At 45.1% G+C, this 18,985-nt stretch overlaps 1 protein-coding gene across 1 annotated transcript in view; it reads right to left on the minus strand.

Annotated features, from left to right (window-relative positions):
- Positions 1-15,848, minus strand: part of LOC146627452 (cGMP-dependent protein kinase 1-like) — a 77,359-nt gene extending 61,511 nt beyond the window's left edge. Inside the window, exon 1 of the mRNA XM_085361727.1 lies at positions 15,529-15,848. Coding sequence (XP_085217853.1) covers positions 15,529-15,848 — 320 coding nt within the window. The remainder of the gene's footprint in view (positions 1-15,528) is intronic.
- Between the last annotated feature and the right edge of the window lie 3,137 nt (positions 15,849-18,985).

The raw sequence follows: 18,985 nt of genomic DNA on the forward strand, positions 1-18,985 counted from the left end.
AGACACTATCTCTACTTTTAAGATTAGGCTTCAAACTTTTCTTTTTGCTAAAGCATATAGTTAGGGCTGGACCAGGTGATCCTGGATCCTCACACCGAACACGATAGACATGAGCGAAAACGCCCCAGACGCCCCCAATTTGACGTGTGCACATTCGCACCTCGTCGCGTGTCCAACACAAATCAATCGCGCCTCAAAATTGCATATTTTAACATGCGTGAACCGGAAATGTCGGAGGAAGTTGTGCCTGACGGTATCTTTGCAAGATGGCAGCTGTCGAGCTAGCGTTTGAAGAGAGAGTCTCCCTTCTGTATTTACTGTGGAGAGCAGAGCAGCAGCGTTAAGGCCGTCCTCGCCGTACCTGGGTCCATCAGGTCCTGCAGACGCGCGAGCAGTTTGGTGAGTTTCACCACTTGCTCCAGGATCTGCACCTGGATGACGGCCGATTTCAGCGATACCACCGTCTTTCACTCGGCCAGTTTGAGGACCTGCTGTCCCGCGTTGGTCCCAGAATCGCCCGCCTAGATACCAACTAAAGGCGCTCAATCCCACCTGCAGAGCACCTGTCTGTCTGCCTGAGGTTAGTAAAAGTGTTTAATACGGTAGTCCTTTATTGAAACCTGTGGTAATATATGCTAAACTATCGTTTATACACTGCTAACATGGATGTGCTATGCTATCAATGAATGCCGTCAGTGTTTACTGATAGCAAACTGTGGTATGAGGACCACTGTGAGTTAACCTTTGTAGTGATACTCCTTTTTATTTAGACCTGGTTTAATTCTGGGATAGTTGAATATTTGTTATATAATCACCACAGACTGTTTTGCATTATATCTAATATATATCATGTAATTATCCTTATAATTACAAAATGTTTTATGTAAGATTTATGTTTTGTAATTTAAATCTGACATCACAAAAGTATTTTGGAATTGAAATAATGTATTTGTAACTGCAGTACACATAATACTAATTCTAAACAATTTTGTCCAGGTTCCTTGTCACCGGGGACTCCTTCAGGACCATCGCATTCAGTTTTCGAGTTGGTGTGTCCATGGTGAGCCAGATCATCCCCCAGGTAGCGACGGCCATCTGGTACTGTCTAGTGGACGATTTCATGGCTGCGCCTTCAACTGCAGACTGGCGGTCCATTCCAGGAGCGCTGGAACTTCCCTCTCTGCTGTGGAGCTCTGGATGGGAAGCACGTCCAGACGAAGGTACCCCCCAACTCAGGATCCATGTTCCACAACTACAAGGGAACTTTCTCCATTGTTCTCCTTGCGGTTGTGGATGAAAGGTATCGCTTCCGCGTTATTGATGTTGGGGGATACGGGAGGACCAGCGACGGTGGTATTCTGGCCAACTCCACCTTTGGTCAGGCTCTTCGGGCTGGGACTCTCCATCTGCCTCCTGACCAGCCTCTACCTGGTGGAGAACACCGTGGAGCTCAGCCCCATGTCTTTGTGGCTGATGAAGCGTTCCCGCTGTGGCGTGAGCTCATGAGGCCTTTCCCTGGACGCCTCCTCCCTTTAAAGAAGAGGATCTTTAACTATCGCCTTTCCAGGGCCCGGATGATAGTGGAGGGTGCCTTCGGTGTCCTCTCCTCACAGTGGAGGTTGTATTGGCGCTCCATGGAGCTCCGCCCTGAAATTGTGGAGAAGTGTGTGAAGGCAACTTGTGTTCTCCACAATTTTCTGCGCTGTGTGGACGAGAGAGGGGCACCTGCTATGAGGGGTGTTGCACCTGCTGTGAGGGGTGTGGCACCTGCTGTGGTGGAGCCGTTGCAAGGCCTGGGTCATGTAGCAGCAAACAACTCCTCCAGAGAGGCTGTCCTGGTGAGGGAGAAATTCATGGCCCACTTCTCGGCGGAGGGAGCTGTGTCTTGGCAACCAAAGGAGTAGCCTGTTTGAAGTCCGAGTGACTTCCCCACAACGGCTCTTTTAAGAGCCACCCACAAACCTCTAACGAGTGTTCCTGTCTTTTTAAAATTTTCTTAATAAATGGAGCTCTACTCCAAAATAAACTAACCTCTCTTTACTCTCTTAAATAACTTGTCTTCACTATGTTCCTATATACAGTGTGATGCAAAAGTTTGGGCAACCTTATTAATAGTCATTAGTTTCCTGTATGAATCGCTGTTACAGTAAAAAATGTCACTTGCATATATCATATAGGAGACACACACATTGATATATACACTAAATATTCATTTCATTTCTCTTTTTTTGTGTTGCCAATTTATGCACCTGCTTGATTTAGTTTAAACAGTTATTGCACACTTTCTGTAAATCCAGTGAACTTCATTTCACTTCTCAAGTATCACTGTGTGTGTCTCCTATATGATATATGCAAGTGACATTTTTTACTGTAACAGCAATTCATACAGGAAAATAATGACTTTTCACAAGGTTGCCCAAACTTTTGCATCCCACTGTATTAGTATATATTGTCATTAGTATAATATGAAATAAATTCTACTTGTGTCAAGTCGGGTGCCAACATTTGCTGTGTAGTAGAACAGAAACATGAGTCATTACAAATGTTTATTGGAAAAAATATATAAATTCACTAACAAAAACATTAAACATAAATATATAAAATTCAACTATTTACAGAGAGACAGGAATAAAAAGGACCCAGCTTGGAGTGGAAGAGCTTCAGGGAGAAGGAGAAAAATCAGAACATTGTTTCTGCCCTGGAGAGCTGCTGCCTCATCAGAAAACTACTGATCATTAGGGTCCAATGTTTCCAAATTTAACACAGCTGTGCTGTTTCCACAAACTAATTTATACATTTGAAATTTCATGAATTCTCGTGTCTGAGGCGGCATGCTCTCCAGAGCAGGAACAAGGCTGAGGAGGAAATGCTCCGTTGGAGACTGGCGTGGCCACTTCAGGGACTCCAGGATGGCCAGCTCCACTGCCTATGGACCATCCTGGGACCCGTGCCTCGACCGCCTTTGAGCCGTCCTCCTCTGTGGGCCTGTAAAACAGCACAAAACAACACAAATTAATAAGAAGGCTGCTACTAGATTTTCATTTTCAAAATTGAAAAAAAAACCAGGATATAATCAGATTGGTTGTAGATATTTAGTAAAGGTGATTACAAGGGAATCTCACTGAGTAAAAAGCTATCAGTGCTGCTGAACATACCTGTGGGTGCAGCAGCAGGAGCTCAGGGACTGGGGAGCCAGGAGAAGCAACAGGGGATGCTCTGCTGCAGCATCAGTTGACTCTATCAAGACAATAAATGTTAACAGGTTGAAGACAATAGTCATAGAGAAAGTATATACAGTGGTCTCTCATTTATTGCAGCAACAGTAGTCGCAGTTCTCACAAGTTGATTCTCAAAGTGCAAACCTTTGTCGATTTTAAAACGTAAAAGTATTATGCCGCGCTTTTTCTCCGTCTGCGGCGCCACTTTCGTGCGCCTTTTTCCCTCGCGGTGCAGGTGTGTATTTCCGAATGAGGGTCATAGTTAAGAGTGTTTTTGTGCTGTTTTTTTGTATTGGACATGATGGTTATCAAAACCAAACATGATAAATTTGGCAAACGCAGGAGACACGACACGGAGCAGATTTGTCAATCAGGCTGCAGAATGCAATGCTGTACTGTGCAAAAAAAAACCAGCGAAAAAGCGAAGCAGTGACGGATGAACAGCAGGACCACTGTGTGCTGTTTATTAATAAACAAAATATATTCCTATATGACAACACGCATAAATTAACTGCCTACATTAACTCAATGTAAACATACCTTCTGACTGACACTCCCCTGCTGCCTCTCCGGGCTGTCCCTGGTCCTCGGGGGGGAAGTTCTCCACGGTCCGCACCATATTGCTGCTTGTCTCCCGCGGGGTGAGGAAGGGGTCCAGAAACCCCATGACCGCGAAGAACTTCCATCTCTTCCCCAATCCTGCTGCAGACCCACTCCTCTTCTCCTTCTCTGTCCTCTTCTCCTTATTATATATGTCCCTGAGGCTCTTCCACTTTCTCCTGCAGAGGTCCTCTGAATAAACGCATTATCTTGTTAGCGGAAAGGTATTTGAACATCAGTGGGAAAATAGTGGGACAGTAGGCGGGCTAGGTCCTTTTTATTCCTGTCTCGGCAGAAGTAGCAGCTAGCATCATACAGCTCTGGATGATTAGCCACGGCACTGATGAGCTTTTCCTCCATACTGAATGAAGAATGAAGGGCTTTGGCTGGATCTGCCCCTTTGACCAAGGTCAGAGCCACGTCACCAGGCTCCTGATTGGTTGTGGCGGCACGAATTGACGCTGGAGTTCAGATTTTTCCAACTCAAGTGGTAGATGCGAAACGCACGTATGCAGAAAAAAGGAAAACAAAAACTGACGCGCGTGGTTTTATTCGCGAGCCAAATCTGCTTCCGAATTTTCGCGGGACCCGCAATCGCGTGTCATCGCGCTTCTACATTGACTTTACATGTAAACCTGACGCTCTGGATCTACTGTGCAATATAAAGCACCTTGAGGCGACTTTTGTTGTGATTTGGCGCTGTATAAATAAAATTGAATTGAGCTAAAACTCTTCATATGTATTTTTCTTTTGTCTAATCATGAGTGAAAAACTCAGTCGTTAAAACAGAGTTGAACAGAAGGTCATCACAGCGGAGCAGCTGAAACCAAACAAGCCTGACATTTGTTTCCTACAATGACCTCTTTACATAAAATATCATCTGCAAAGCAGTTACTACATTAGTGAAACATCTCCTGTGGTGGTTTGAGGGCAGCGGCTGCAGAATGAGCCGATTCCCATGTTTCTCTCAGAAGCTGCGAGGAGTTGTAATGAGGATTGTACCTGCAGTGATCAGAAACACATCAAACCAGCAATTCTGCCCTCAGGTCTGCTGAGCACTGAACAAACCCCACCTGCTCTCTGTGACAGATTCAGCAGAAGACCTCTAAAGTTTATATTTGCCTTCCTTTGAAAGCTTATTTTAGTGCTCTGCTTTGATTGTGAAAGTGTCTGAAACGCCACAGATCTGTCTGAGCTGCAGCTCCTCTGCCAGTCTAATCGCAGCATACGGACGCTTACTGAAGCAGCTGATGAAAAGGTTTCACAGTCTTTGGCTTCACAAAGACTCTCGTGTTTAAAACCGAAGCCCATTCGCAGCTGATGGGCTGTTTGCAAAAACCCAGACGACAAACTGCTGTTCAGCAGCCGTAACTTTAAATCAAGTGTTTAAAGCCACACGTTACTGTCTGAATAGAACAAATAACATCTGCATTAAAAAGACTGCTATGAAAAAAGCAAAGGTAGAACAAAAAGTAAAGCCAGCTTTAAAAAGTACCAATAGCATGACAATTCAATTTTAGTAAGTAAGCAATAAAAGTTGATATTAAACTGTGAAACTGCAGCATGCATGCAAAGGAAGACAAATATTTAGCAGACATCCTGATGACAGTGATGGAAGCTCAGACTCACCAAACCATGCAGGAAATAATGAAATGAATCCTCTCCCATGACTTTGGCCCTGCTGCAAACACTGGTCTGTAAAAGCTGATTAATCATTCTGATCCCGAACATGAGCTCACAGCTTTTATTCATAATGTTTCCAACAGCAGCAGCGTCCATATGACAGACCCCAAGTACTATATGGAAAAACTGCAATTCAGTCTCAAAAGTAATTGCACAAACTAACAGCTGCTACTGTGGATCTCTGCCTTCAGAACTGAAAAGACGTCTCTTGATTGCAGACCTTCAAAGTGATACACCTGCCCCTTCCAGGTGCTCCTGACCTTTTTAGATGTTATAAAGTTTAGTTTGACTACAGCTGGTTTGACCACTCCTGAAGTTTTCTCTCTCTCCGATTGGTTTATGTTCATTTTTCATTCAAATGATGGCCTCACCTTCAGACTTCCTGTGCATGTTTCAACATCAAAAGCATGAGTGTGTGTTATCTGGCTTCATGGACAGATAGAGCTGGGTGTCATCTGCATAGCAGTGTAAATGTATGCTATGTCTTCTAATGATGCTGCCTAAGGGAAGCATGTATAATGTAAACAGAATTGGTCCTAGCACTGAACCCTGTGGAACTCCATAATTAACCTCAGTGTGTGAAGAGGACTCTCCATTTACATGCACAAACTGGAGTCTATTAGATAGATATGATACAAACCACTGCAGCACAGTACCTGTAATACCTACAGCATGTTCTAATCGCTCTAATAGGATATTATGGTCGACAGTATCGAACGCTGCACTGAGCCATTCCTCTGCAGATGAAACAGAGATGGGTTGATCATATTCAGGAAACACTGTTAAATGTTCAGTTTCTATGCCATATGTTAAAACAAGATCTAGAGTGTGATTAAAGTGGTGGGTGGGTTCTTTTACAGTTTGAGAGAAACCAATTGAGTCTAATAACAGATTAAATGCCATGTTGAGGCTGTCATTTTTAGCATCTACATGGATGTTAAAATCACCCACAATAATTATTTTATCTGAGCTCAGAACTAAATCAGATAGAAGTCTGAGAAATCAGAGAGAAACTCTGTGTAAGGCCCAGGTGGACGATAGATGATAACAAGTAAGACTGGTTTTGATTGCTGCCACATCCCCTCCTCAGCCTGTGCTTTTCTGGTAGTTAGAATGACTCGTTGATTCATTTAAACTAACATAATCATCCTGCTGCAACCAGGTTTCTGTAATTCAATTTTTGATCAATTATTAGTTTATGTACTAAAAAGGACTTAGAAGAGACTTTGAATGCATCTCAATACAATTCATGAAAAAAGATAAAATAACTAAAAATAATTAACAGGCATATAAAAGCAGATTGCAGTGAGGAAACCATCAAAATTAAAAATAAAGCATGTACATTTTAAAGATAATTTATGAATCAGGATTTATAGATAACTGCGCACTTCCTGTTTAGTTTGCTCTGGTCCCTATTTACCAAACAGATCCATTTTCATTAAGACAAATAAATCCCAGATTAAATGTGAATTAAGATAGTCTCTTCCAATGTAAGTGAAGCTAATTCTCAACTATCAAATCATAATTACAGGTTTTCCAAGCAGCTGGTGCCACACACGAACTCTGCTGTCAGATACGGTGTATTCGTCAGGAGAGGAGCTCCATCCTCCTTCACAGTGCCGTCACAAAGAAAACCCATGAATCAGCCCAAAGAGACAGAGGGAGGGAGAGCATATTAAAGCAAAGCCAAAGGTTTCCTTCCTGTCAAAGCTCATTTAAAGTGAAACAAACTGAAAGAGACAGACAGTGGAAAAAGATGGAAAACAGGAGAAAAACCAACACTCCCAGCTGTCAGCCGGCTCACAGCTCAGGCTCCCACAAGCTCAGAAAAAGGCTGCTGATGTGTAAACTGCTGGGAGCTGAAAACACCTGCAGCTCACTCAGACTGATGTAACAGCATCCAAACCCTCATCAGATCTGTTGGGGAAGTAATTCAGTTTAATTTGTGAAGCTCATTTATGACTAGAAAAAGTTGCATTTCTAACGAAAATGCAGTGTGAATGCCGTGTAGTGGAATCTGAAAACAGCAGAAGAAGGAGAACTATCTGCTGAAAACACTGTGTACAAGCTGAACTGTTTGCTGAATACTGCTTTATTTGAAAGACTACACTGAAGAGTGTCAAGAAAGCAGGGAGAGTGCAAGGAGGGAAGATGTGCAGCAAATGTCACATGTAGGATTTGAACCTTTGCCACCGGATCTCACGGCGCTGAAAACAGGTGAATCAGCAAAATCTGTGCTGAAAAGAGGCTGAAGTTTGTGCTGAAAACAGCTGAAGAAGCTGGAATTTGTGCTGAAAAGTAGTGAAAAACTGAAAGTTTTGCTAAAAAGAGGTGAAAAAGCTGAAATTTGTGTGGGAAAGAGTTTAAACAGTTGAAGTGTTAACTGAAGAAAATGTTGCCATAAGCAGGATTTGAACCCGCGCCTCCTGCTCTGAGAACAGCTGCTCATCTCACTGACCTAAAACATGGCTTGGAAACTATTCTGGTGTCAAAATGTCAAAGAGGATAATGTCCAGCTGTCCGCAGTGAGAACAGTCGGCTGAATGAATGTTAAAGAGAGCAGCATTTTAATTCACAGTGCTTAATTCAAGGCAATGATTTACTGGATGTTAGAGGGTTTGGAGGAAGGTTTAACGTGGCACAAGCTGAGGATGATGATAACTTAAAAAGCAGAACTGTTTCAGAAGAGTCTTCAGTAGCTTCACTTCCTCTTACTTTATGCTCTGAACTCAAATTGTGGCATCCCACAGGGCTCCGTGTGAGGACCTCTGACTTTGTTTGTCTCACAGTTGCTGGTTTGTGCATTAATTAAAGGTAAATGTCATTTTCTATGCAGATGATTGATGCTAAACCCTGCTCACTGCTTCTATGTGACTCTAATGGACCAACATTTCCAATATGAACTAGAGATGGCACGATACCACTTTTTTATGTCCGATACCGATACCGATATCATAAATTTGGATATCTGCCGATACCGATATGAATCCGATATAGTGTTTTTTAATCAACAAAACTGTTTTTAAATATCTTGCTGCATTTTGTATAAGTTCATACTCAAGTTTAAAACAACAACTACACTAAAGCTATTCTGTTATACCTGTATGCAAAAAAAATGTTTCATAGTTCAGCAATACTGATCAATCTAATAAACTTAAACCTACACCATCCTCCCTATTCTGGTATTTTAAAGAGTACTTAGCATAAATATTAAGCAACCTAACTAATAGGGTTCCAACTCCCAGCAACAACAAAAATAAATAAATAAAAAATGGGGAACCACCCCTCACGCTCCACCTCATGATGCTTAATCGACGTAATCAACCTTAATTTGATGCAGTGCGAAAAAAATGCACAGAAATCAATTATTTTTCAAGAAATATTAAATAGATTTAACATCTTTCTTCAACAAAATTGCAGACTGCACAGATGCTACCTTCCCAAAGGAAAAAGTACTATAGCTTACTAGGGTATATATATTAGACTTAATTAATAGTTACTATATACAGTAATGGACTTCTATTCATTTTGCATCAAATTAAAACTTTGGGTGTCAGATAATTATTTATTGAGGCGACCGTGGCTCAGGGGGTTGGGAAGCGTATCTGTAACCGGAAGGTCGCCGGTTCGATCCCTGGGCTCTCTGTCCTGGTCGTTGTGTCCTTGGGCAAGACACTTTACCCTACTTGCCTACTGGTGTTGGCCAGAGGGGCCGATGGCGCGAAATGGCAGCCTCGCTTCTGTCAGTCTGCCCCAGGGCAGCTGTGGCTACAACTGTAGCTGCCTCCACCAGTGTATGAATGCGAGAGTGAATGAATAGTGGCATTGTAAAGCGCTTTGGGTGCCTTGAAAAGCGCTATATAAATCCAATCCATTATTATTAAAAGCTTGACATTTTAAATGAGAATAAGAAAGAAAAGTATGTCTTGGTGCCCCCTTTTCCCTGTTCATGCCCTATCAGCCCCCCTGGCTAAACTTTGCTAGATCCGCCCCTGCACAGTTACCAGCCGTCAGCTACGTAGAAAAAGATCCTCGAGTAGAAAGTAATATTAAATACATTCTAACAACAGCTGATCAAGCTTAAACGTGCTTCTGTTGTTCAGCCGCTGGTTTCCTCTTTCTGGTGCAAAGTGGGCCAAAAGCAAACTAGAGACACGGACTCACGACAGAAAAGCCGATCAGCTGATCGTTAAGCAGTTTCATGATTGAAGTAGCAGCAAGAAGAGGCAGTCGCTCCATATATCGCTTGTTAAGCTTAACGCAGGAATGCTTTACAAACATTCAGAGATGGACTTACACACTTGCTTTACTTCTCTCGGGATAACTTTGTCGGAGATGAAATGCCGGGTTGCTAGCGAAGCTCCAAATGCTCTCCAGACGCATGCAGGTCCCGCATGCCACAGCCGCTCTATCACGTGATGCATACTGCTCCGACGTGCTAACGTTCTGAGGTGAGTTACGGCGTATTGCAAGTTTTGTGAGGTGCTTTCGTGATATTTAATGGATCGGATTACATTTTTTATTTTTCTCCGATATCCGATCCAGTAATTTAGGTCAGTATCGGACCGATACCGATACGTAATATCGGATCGGTCCATCTCTAATATGAACTTCATGTTTCATTCAGTCAGACCTCAAACCAGTGACTGAGACCAGGGAGAACTTCACTGAGCTCAGATCAGACTTTTCCTCGTAGAGCTGCACCCTGCTCAACATCAGAGAGAACACAGGCTGAAGGAGCTTGGCATCACTTTCAGCCATGGAAGATATGCCCCTCTTTTATGAGCAAACCGTTTCGCTTGTATGGATGAAAACACACATTTTATAGATGATACATGCATCAAAGAAATGACTGAAAATCAAATAAAGAAAGTCAAACCAAAATCAGGTTTCTCAGAACTGAAGCGGTCATAAAATCTAGTGGATCTTTGAGGAACTGCAGGTGTAAAATCTACAATTTCACCTCAGCTGTTTGAGATTAATGCGGCAGCTCGGTCAAAATCAAATTCAGTGCAGGCAGCCAACGTTTCCGAGACTGTAAAACATTCATGTATGCAAGATAACTGTATTACAGAGGAAAAAATACACCTGAAGGTCTACTTAACGTTAGACTGACAGTTTTATTTTGTCCAGGCAGTCAAACGAGCACAGAGAGGATCCATTAGCTGGGTTTTATTTTGGTGAATCTGCAAAGGAAGAAATATGAGTGGCCAGCTGCTGCATGCAAATTGGACTCAGGAGGAAAGCAATGAAAGAGCGCTGTGAGTGGATGGAGGGGGTGATGAAGCAGACATTATTACTGCGTGAGTCGGAGTGAGGAGGAAAATAAAAGGAAAAGCAGAACAAGTGACGAGATAGGAACCAAACTACTGTTTACATAAAAGAATTAAAGAACAAAAATTAATCAGCAGGATGTGAGGAAATGTATTTCAAAGAAAAAAAAGAAAAACTTAATTGAACACAGACAATAAACACAGAGCCGAGCAAACGAAAGAGGTGCCAGAAGGGGCGAAAGCATCACAGGAAGAGTCGGGAGGAAACACGGAGACTTTCATATCCTGATGGAGATCCGTCTGAGGAAAGGGAAGCATGACGCTCCACGCGACACCCACTGATGCAGCACGGAGATACCAGGCTACAGCCGGTGCATGACTGCAGGCCTCAGCATCCCCGAGGAAAGAAAAACTCGTCTGTAACTGTGGAAACAACAGGGCTGAAGCATCTTCAAGGCAACTAAAACCAAAAAAAGTTTAATTTGGAGCGAAAAATCAGAGAGGCTGAGACGGTCTGAGCGTGTGCAGAGAAGGGAGAGTGGATGATGAAGATGGAGCTGCAGACAGCAGGAGAGGAGGAAGACCTCAGAGGAGGTTCGTGGATGTGAGAGGAGGACAAGGAGAACATGCAGAGGGCTAGGAGGATGTTGGGATAGGAATAGCTGCAGCAGATGATCAGCTCTGCAGATCCCTAAAGGGGGTGACTGGAAAAAGAAGAAGAAGAAGAAGAAGAAGAAGAAGAAGAAGAAGAAGAAGAAGAAGAATAGAAAGGGCAGAATAAAGAAGTTTTATCAGAAAACATACCAAACACAAAGAGCGAGCGAGGGTGAGTAAAGCCCGAGGACACACGCAGACTCAAACACACCAGCTAACAAAGCTGGTTTTCTTTGTGTTAGCTGGCTAGCACAGGCTTCCTGCTGCAGGCTCTGAGCATGCTCACATAAAAGGATGCGTCATGTGACCCTACACACAACATCAAATGAGCATGTGACAGTGAAATGCAGCACTGCGCTGCATGCAAGTCCTGCACAAGGAAATCATCTGGAAACACAGACAGCAGCATTACTGAGTGCAAATCTGCACATTATGACGTGAGAGCACCGATTGGCTGACTGGGAACAGGTAACACACAGGTGACTCTAAAGAGGCGATCACTACGACGATTACGTGAGGAGGAAGCGAAACTGAGAGTGAGGAAATGACCTGAAATACAAGCCCAGAGAAGGATCAGGGCGCTGAGGAGCGCAGGAAGTACAAAGAAAGAACACCACAAAGGACCCTTCTTTCAAAATAAAACCGAAGTAAACTGAAAGAAGGACCAAACTCAGAGAGTGCTCACAGAGCCTGAGATGAGATGCAGAGAGGAAAGAAAACGGAGAAGACCTGAGGACTGCAGCAATAATCTTATAATCATTATTCACAAACACAAAGGACGAGAAAACGAAACATCACATCAGGAAACGCAGGTGACACAAAAACATCCAACTGTCAGCAGAAACGTGTGGAGCAGGAGGAAAAGAGCCGCCAATGAAAACGACCTCATCAAACACAGCAACGAGGAACAAACAGGACGAGCCTGCCTGACACACAACTTTCAAAATAAAAGTCCAGTGTCAGCAGCAGATCTGTGACAGGCGAGTCTCAGCTCATCATTAACTCGTCTGCCTCTGGAGCCTCGCTGCAGACAGCAGGAGAGCTGGTGGGCGCTCGCAGCCCACACACTCTCCACCGTGACACTGTTCTACAACAACACACAGAGACAAACACTCAGGCAGGCGCTGACAGCGAGAGGTGGTGGGATGTAAATGAAACCCTGTCAGGTGTGTGTGTGTGTGTGTGTGTGTGTGTGTGTGTGTGTGTGTGTGTGTGTGTGCTGCAAACACCAACTTTAGTGGGAACCACCCACAACCTGTAAATAAAGACGGCAGCAGCTTTCAGGTCTGAAAAGTGGAACTGATGCCAAAGTGCAGCTTTTCTCAAACAGCCAGCAGGGGGCGACACCATCTGATCCATATATATGTATACGTACACAAAAGTAAGCCACATCTCGCGCAAGCAGTGTGAGAGCGAAGTGCTCTAATAGGGTGATATGGTACTACAAGGTCATTAAGATAAGATGGGGCCTGATTATTTAAGACCTTGTATGTGAGGAGCAGGATTTTGAATTCTGGATTTAACAGGAAGCCAAAACAGGAGAAATCTGCTCTCTCTTTCTAGTCCCTGTCAGGACTCTTGCTGCAGCATTTTGGATCAGCTGAAGGCTTTCAGGGAGTTTTTAGGACTTCCTGAAAAGATAATGTGATGTTTCCATTTGTAGAGATGTTGCACAAAGGGAAGAAAGCAGTCCTGCATATTTGTTTATGACCTTTGTAACCAATCATAAAGGTCCAAAAGTAAAACTGGGCAGCAGCTCTGAGTAAAACCTTGTTTCCAGAAAAAGCTTCACTCAGAGTTAAAAGTAGAACAAACGTGACTCCAGCACAAACTGAGTGAGTGCAGGAAACTGTCAGGAGCAAACACTGAGTCATTACAGGTACAAATGTCTACACTCGCACAGGAAGTGCAGCATCAGGTGGTTCTCTGGTGGAAAGCTGAGCCGACACACAGACGTGTGAGCGGCAGAGGCGCATCAGGGAGCCGAAGGTTACTGCAGTGTGACGTGTCCTGGAAACTGAAGAACTGAGGCTGAGCATCTGATTACTCACAGCGCCTTCAAACGCTGCTGCTGGTCGGACCATCTTTGATTCAGAAAATCCATCTGCTTCCACTTCCTGCACACCAGAACCCGGCAGACTTTACAGCCAACCATTCACCTCAGTTATGTTTCCAATAAGATTTTGAGCTTATGAATATAATAGTTCTGTGTATGTTACTTAAACACAGCATTTTAATCTATTTAGCTGAACCATGAGTGGCTGCAGTCAGAGACATCCTGATCACACACGAGCAGATAAACTAAACTAGCAGGTTGGATTCCCGAACCGCGTCGAGTGTTTGGTGTTGGAGGCCTCTGAGGTGGAGTGGCCAGCCTGCGCGAGGCTGACGAGGCCCTGCAGTGCTGCAGGCACCAAAAAAACTCTGAGTCCAAACTGGTCGTCTACGCGCTGCCCACCGTTAACAGGAGAAAACAGCCAATCGTCACTCATCATACGTGTGTCCACGACAACATGAAGACTAACACGTGCAAACGAATCATGTGATGTGAAAGCCGTCGACGTGTTTCGGGGCGACTTCATCCGTGGAAGGAAAAGCTGGTGAACACACTGCATCACTTATGAATGCTTCATGCTTCCTCACTGCTGAAGAGGCAAATGTGGAAAATGACAAAGGAAAGATCAGGGAGGAGAATGAATCTGCACGCCGTCCTCTGCTTCCACCTGTGCAGGTGAAGCGACCCGTGCTGCCGGCTCCACACGTCTACTCGTTTGTAATCAGACCTTCACTGAAGCAGCAGAGATGCTGTGCATCCTGGTCCCAGACAACAATGACAACATGAGCTAACGTGTGGCGGCTTCATGCAGGAAGCATCATTCAAAATAACAACATGCACCTAGCTCATGTCAGACCGCAAAATTAAAAGTCCACAGAAGTATGGCCCAAAACAGCCGCCCACACTTCGTGCATGACCTGGTCCCGTTTGGAATCTCCCTTCACACTGACCTGCTCACATCTTTGTGTTTTTACTCATTCTTATTCAATTCTGCTTTTTAAAAAAAGCTACAGCGACGACTCGCTCTGTGCCAGTCTGTGACAGCTGCAGGAGTTTCCCAGATTAGTCCCAACTTATTTCCAAAATACAGAGTGATGAAAATACAGAATGATGCCTGACTTCATAAAAAATTGTTTTATTTAAACACCTAAGTTGTAATCTAGCAGTAAAATCTGTCTGTGGTAGAGCAGGTCATGTGTTAATCGGAGGGTTGGTGGTGCTGTGAAGCACCAGCAGCGCCATATTAAAAAGCCTCATGAACGCACGCAGAGACTTTGTACCTGGATTTATTTCTAAATATGAAACCCATGCAGAGCAGTGAAGTCCAGGTCTTCCTAAAGCTGTGAGCCTAACACCAGGACACGCAGCAGGAGGACAGAGCCTGAAGGGTCTGGTATCCTGGATCAGCCCCTGTACAGGCTTCAGGAGGCAGGAGCTCCTCTCACCTTTCTCCTCAAAGAAACCACGACACGGCGCTCTGACCGCGCAGCGTCACAGCTGCTGTGTGGCTGATACGTCACCTTAGACATGACGGACCTGAAGCTGTGGTGTTACCCACAAACTGTCTAAGCTTCCAGCTTTAATCACACCCAACGAAGCTGCAGCCTTCAGTCTGTAAAACAACTCACTGTTGTTGCACCTTCAGCCCATCAGTCACGAGAACAGAGTTAAATCTGATTGGTTCTCAGGACGTCTGCGTGGCTGATGAACAGCTGCTCATAATTCAGATGTGAGCCAGGTGTTTGCAGCTGGAGCGTTTAGCAAAAACTCAATTAATCTGTTATGGATGTTTGCGTTCCTCGCTCAAGAATCGCAGCAGACATGAACCTCAGCTCCAAACAGCATAATCACATCAAACGACTGGAAATGACCCTTTATGTGTCTGAGGGTAAAGGTGCAGCGGTCTGTCTCATCACATCAGCTCTACTCATGTCACTGACTACAATAAAGAAACCTCTAACAGTCCTGCAGCGCTGCCCTCATTCAGAGCCACAGATCTGCAGGAGGACGAGCTAACCCTTTAAGGTGCAGGTAGCTTACGTACTCTGGGCTCTTGGGGTAGAAGGGCAGGGTCACATGGCACAGGTCGCTGATGTCACAGGCGGTGGGTTCAGCGGAGATGGCCTGCCGCTTGCTGCGGTGCTGGTCCGGCTGCAGGACGAGGTTCTGCTGCTGCGCCTGGACCTGCTGGGCAGTGGCGGGCCGGATCACCGAGCGGTACTTGTCCAGCTCATTCTGCAGCCTCTGGATCAGCTCGTCCTTCTGGTCCAGCTCCAGCTCCAGCTCGTCTATCAGGGCGTCGCGTTGCCGAAGTTCCTCGATCTTCTCCTGCAGGGCATACTGGAGGTCCCGCAAGGTCCCCATCTGTCCTTCAGGGGATCCACAAGGAGTTCTTTTGAACTATCTGGGGTACGCCCCCAGGTTCCACTGGAATACCTTCTTCTCCTAAAGAACTCGACTCTTCGAATCCTCTGGGGTGTTTGAGGATTTTGAGCACCTAAAAGTTTTGACTTCCAAAAGTCATGTTTCTGCACAGCACCTCCTCCTCAGAGTTTCCTGTTTTTATGGATGTTCAGGATCCTTGAAGTTCTCATCCTGATTGGTCAAAGTGTTAGTCTATGACCAGTTACAGCAACTCTTAAATATTCTTACACCCAGGATCTTTGGTACACCCGCACTTACTTTGTTTCTTCTGCCACATTCAGCATTTCTCGGGGGTCACGTAAAAAATTAGAAAGACTTTCAGGAAGCTTCAGATTCAGACTTTCAGCGTCTTCAGAAGCCTCCTGGGATGTCATGTAGTTCCTGTGGTTTCAGCTCAGTGTCTGAGAAGCTCTCTTCACATCCCTCCCTCAAAACCGTTGAGTCTGGCAACTCACTGAGGTTTGTCTGAGGTAATGCTGCAGGTTCTTCCAGGAGGATAATTCAGGTGTGTCGTTAGTTTCACTCACTTTCTTCTCAGTATGTACTGAAGAACATCCAGGGTCTCCCTGAATTCCTCAGATGGGGTTCACCAGAGAGCAAACACCTAGTTCTGGTTTTAGGATAGTTTCCTTCTTTGTGGCAGTTTCGGGTTTTTCCCATTGAAGTCTTTAAAGTTCTCTGAGTTCCTCGGTCCACCAAGGAAAACAAAATTCCTGATGATGCAACTGGAGAAACGTTTGGTCCTCAGGTGTGACCTCACATCCTCCCTGTTTCATCTGAGCAGATGTGGAGATGAGTGAGAGGAAACCTGAGCAGACACTCACCAGCTCTCAGCGTCCTGCCTGCAGAAGCAGCTGTACCTCCAGGAAACATCTGATCAATGAGAGACGACCAGAGAGACGACAGCGTGGAACAAAGTTTAAGTGAAGAATCCACAGGTCCTCGCGTGAAGTCCGGAGGAAGGCTGGGTCAGCACAGCGGCGTCCGCAGAAGCGAATCCACGCAAACACACGGCGTGAAACATCAGCCTTGCTCTCCCCCCGCTCCTCCTGCTGCAGGCTGAGCGTCACTCAGGTGCACACGAGCTGTTTTCAAACCGATAAGCGAAAAAAACGCAAAGAGAAACGTGCGGGAGGAAGGAGACGCTCTCACTCCGCTCTCCTCTCTCTGCCGCGCACCGGAGGACGGAAACGTTGCCGCTTCATCCCGGCGGCACTTCAGCGAGTTACCGGAGCTGAGGCTGAACGACACGAGCCACGAAAAGTTGGTCTGCCTCAGCTCCTCCTCTTCCTCACTCACTCAGAAACACTTGAAGCTTCAGGGTTTAAAACCTGAACATTTACGGCTGGTGTCAGAGCCGGAGTTATGTTTAAGAAGCCCAGGGGCAACCTCCAACCCCCCAACGCTCACACACACACCTTTATTTCCCATCAGGGAGACGCACACTGAGACCAGCTTCATCAGCAGGAAATTGGGGTGGATAACATCTTTAATTCAGTCTCTGTGACCTCTGAGGCAAAGAGGGCGGAGCCTAAACAACATCCAGGATCTCCTCGAACACGCATCATAAAGGAACCTTCACCTGTAAATGTCATGTTTGAACTTCGCCTTCACACTGCTCCGCTCTCTTTATATTTCTCTCACTTTTCACCCTCGCGCTCATTTCCTCAGACCACAGACTCCAGCGGACGCTGAGACCTCTCAGGGTGGAGTTCAGGTGGGAACACGAGTCCAGTCCTGGACCCGGGCTGAGTCGGAATCAGAAGCTGGTGGAGGCGACAGGTGTGGTTCTGATGGATGTTGCTGGAGCACTGTGTGCAGGCCTGCAGCTTCCTGAGTGAATGTGGTGATGTGTCCTGTGCACACGGCGTGCTGCAGGTCCACGGTTCGATTCCCCCTGTGGCACCTTTGCTGCCGCGCTGTGGTCTCTCTGCACGCTGCAGGGGTCGCTTCATGTCAGTCGGTCTGTTTTGTTGTTTGTGGAAATAAAGTTCTAGTAATTGGAGCAGAGCGGGCTCATAAAATCAGCCACTTCCTTCAAAACCACATTTTTATGGACGTGCTTTTATGTGATGTTGTCTTCTATAGTCTTCCTTTATGATCCTTTATCAGCTCATCATCTTTAATGGGCTTTGTAAAGTTATTCGTTTTTTTATTTTTAAGTATTTCTCTGCAATAATTGTCTCGTAGCTGAATTTTTTATTACCTTTTAGCAGTGAAGAAAAAACATTTCATAGAAAAACAAAGAGCGTTCGTGTCTTTTATAAATAAAGTTACTAAAGAGCAGGTAGAGCGGCTGAAGGCCAGCTCAGGACTCCTGCTGTCACGTGGTGCCCTCTGCTGGACGATCACTGTCATTACAACAAGCTGCTGACAAACTGTGGAACCAGCTTCCAGTTTGGATTCAGGAGACAGACACTATCTCTACTTTAAGATTAGGCTTCAAACTTTCCTTTTTGCTAAAGCATATAGTTAGGGCTGGACCAGGTGACCCTGAATCCTCCCTTAGTTATGCTGCAATAGACGTAGGCTGCCGGGGGATTCCCATGATGCATTGAGTTTTTCCTTTCCAGTCACCTTTCTCACTCACTATGTGTTAACAGACCTCTCTGCATTGAATCATATCTGTTATTAACCTCTGTCTCTCTTCCACAGCATGTCTTTATCCTGTCTTCCTTCTCTCACCCCAACCAATCACAGCAGATGGCCCCGCCCCTCCCTGAGCCTGGTTCTGCCGGAGGTTTCTTCCTGTTAAAAGGGAGTTTTTCCTTCCCACTGTCGCCAAAGTGTTTGCTCATACGGGGTCATATGATTGTCAGTTTGGAGTTTTCGCTGTATTAATGTGGGGTCTTTATCTTACTATAAAAAGCACCTTGATGTTGTGAATCAGAATATTTTATTAATCCCAGAAGAATCGATGTGAGTCAGAGTCGCTCCAACACAATAACAGTAACAGCGATGGTTAAACGTGAGCACTGAGAAATAAAAACATCTAAATATGGATCTGTGACGCGTCAGTATCCAGATTACTCTTCACCTCATTGACCTCATTAACTGTGGAGCTCTCATTCACACAC

The sequence above is a fragment of the Diplotaxodon limnothrissa genome, linkage group LG8 (assembly GCF_057381915.1).
Source record: "Diplotaxodon limnothrissa isolate DT_005_m linkage group LG8, D_limnothrissa_male_GT1.1, whole genome shotgun sequence".
Classification (NCBI taxonomy): domain Eukaryota; kingdom Metazoa; phylum Chordata; class Actinopteri; order Cichliformes; family Cichlidae; genus Diplotaxodon; species Diplotaxodon limnothrissa.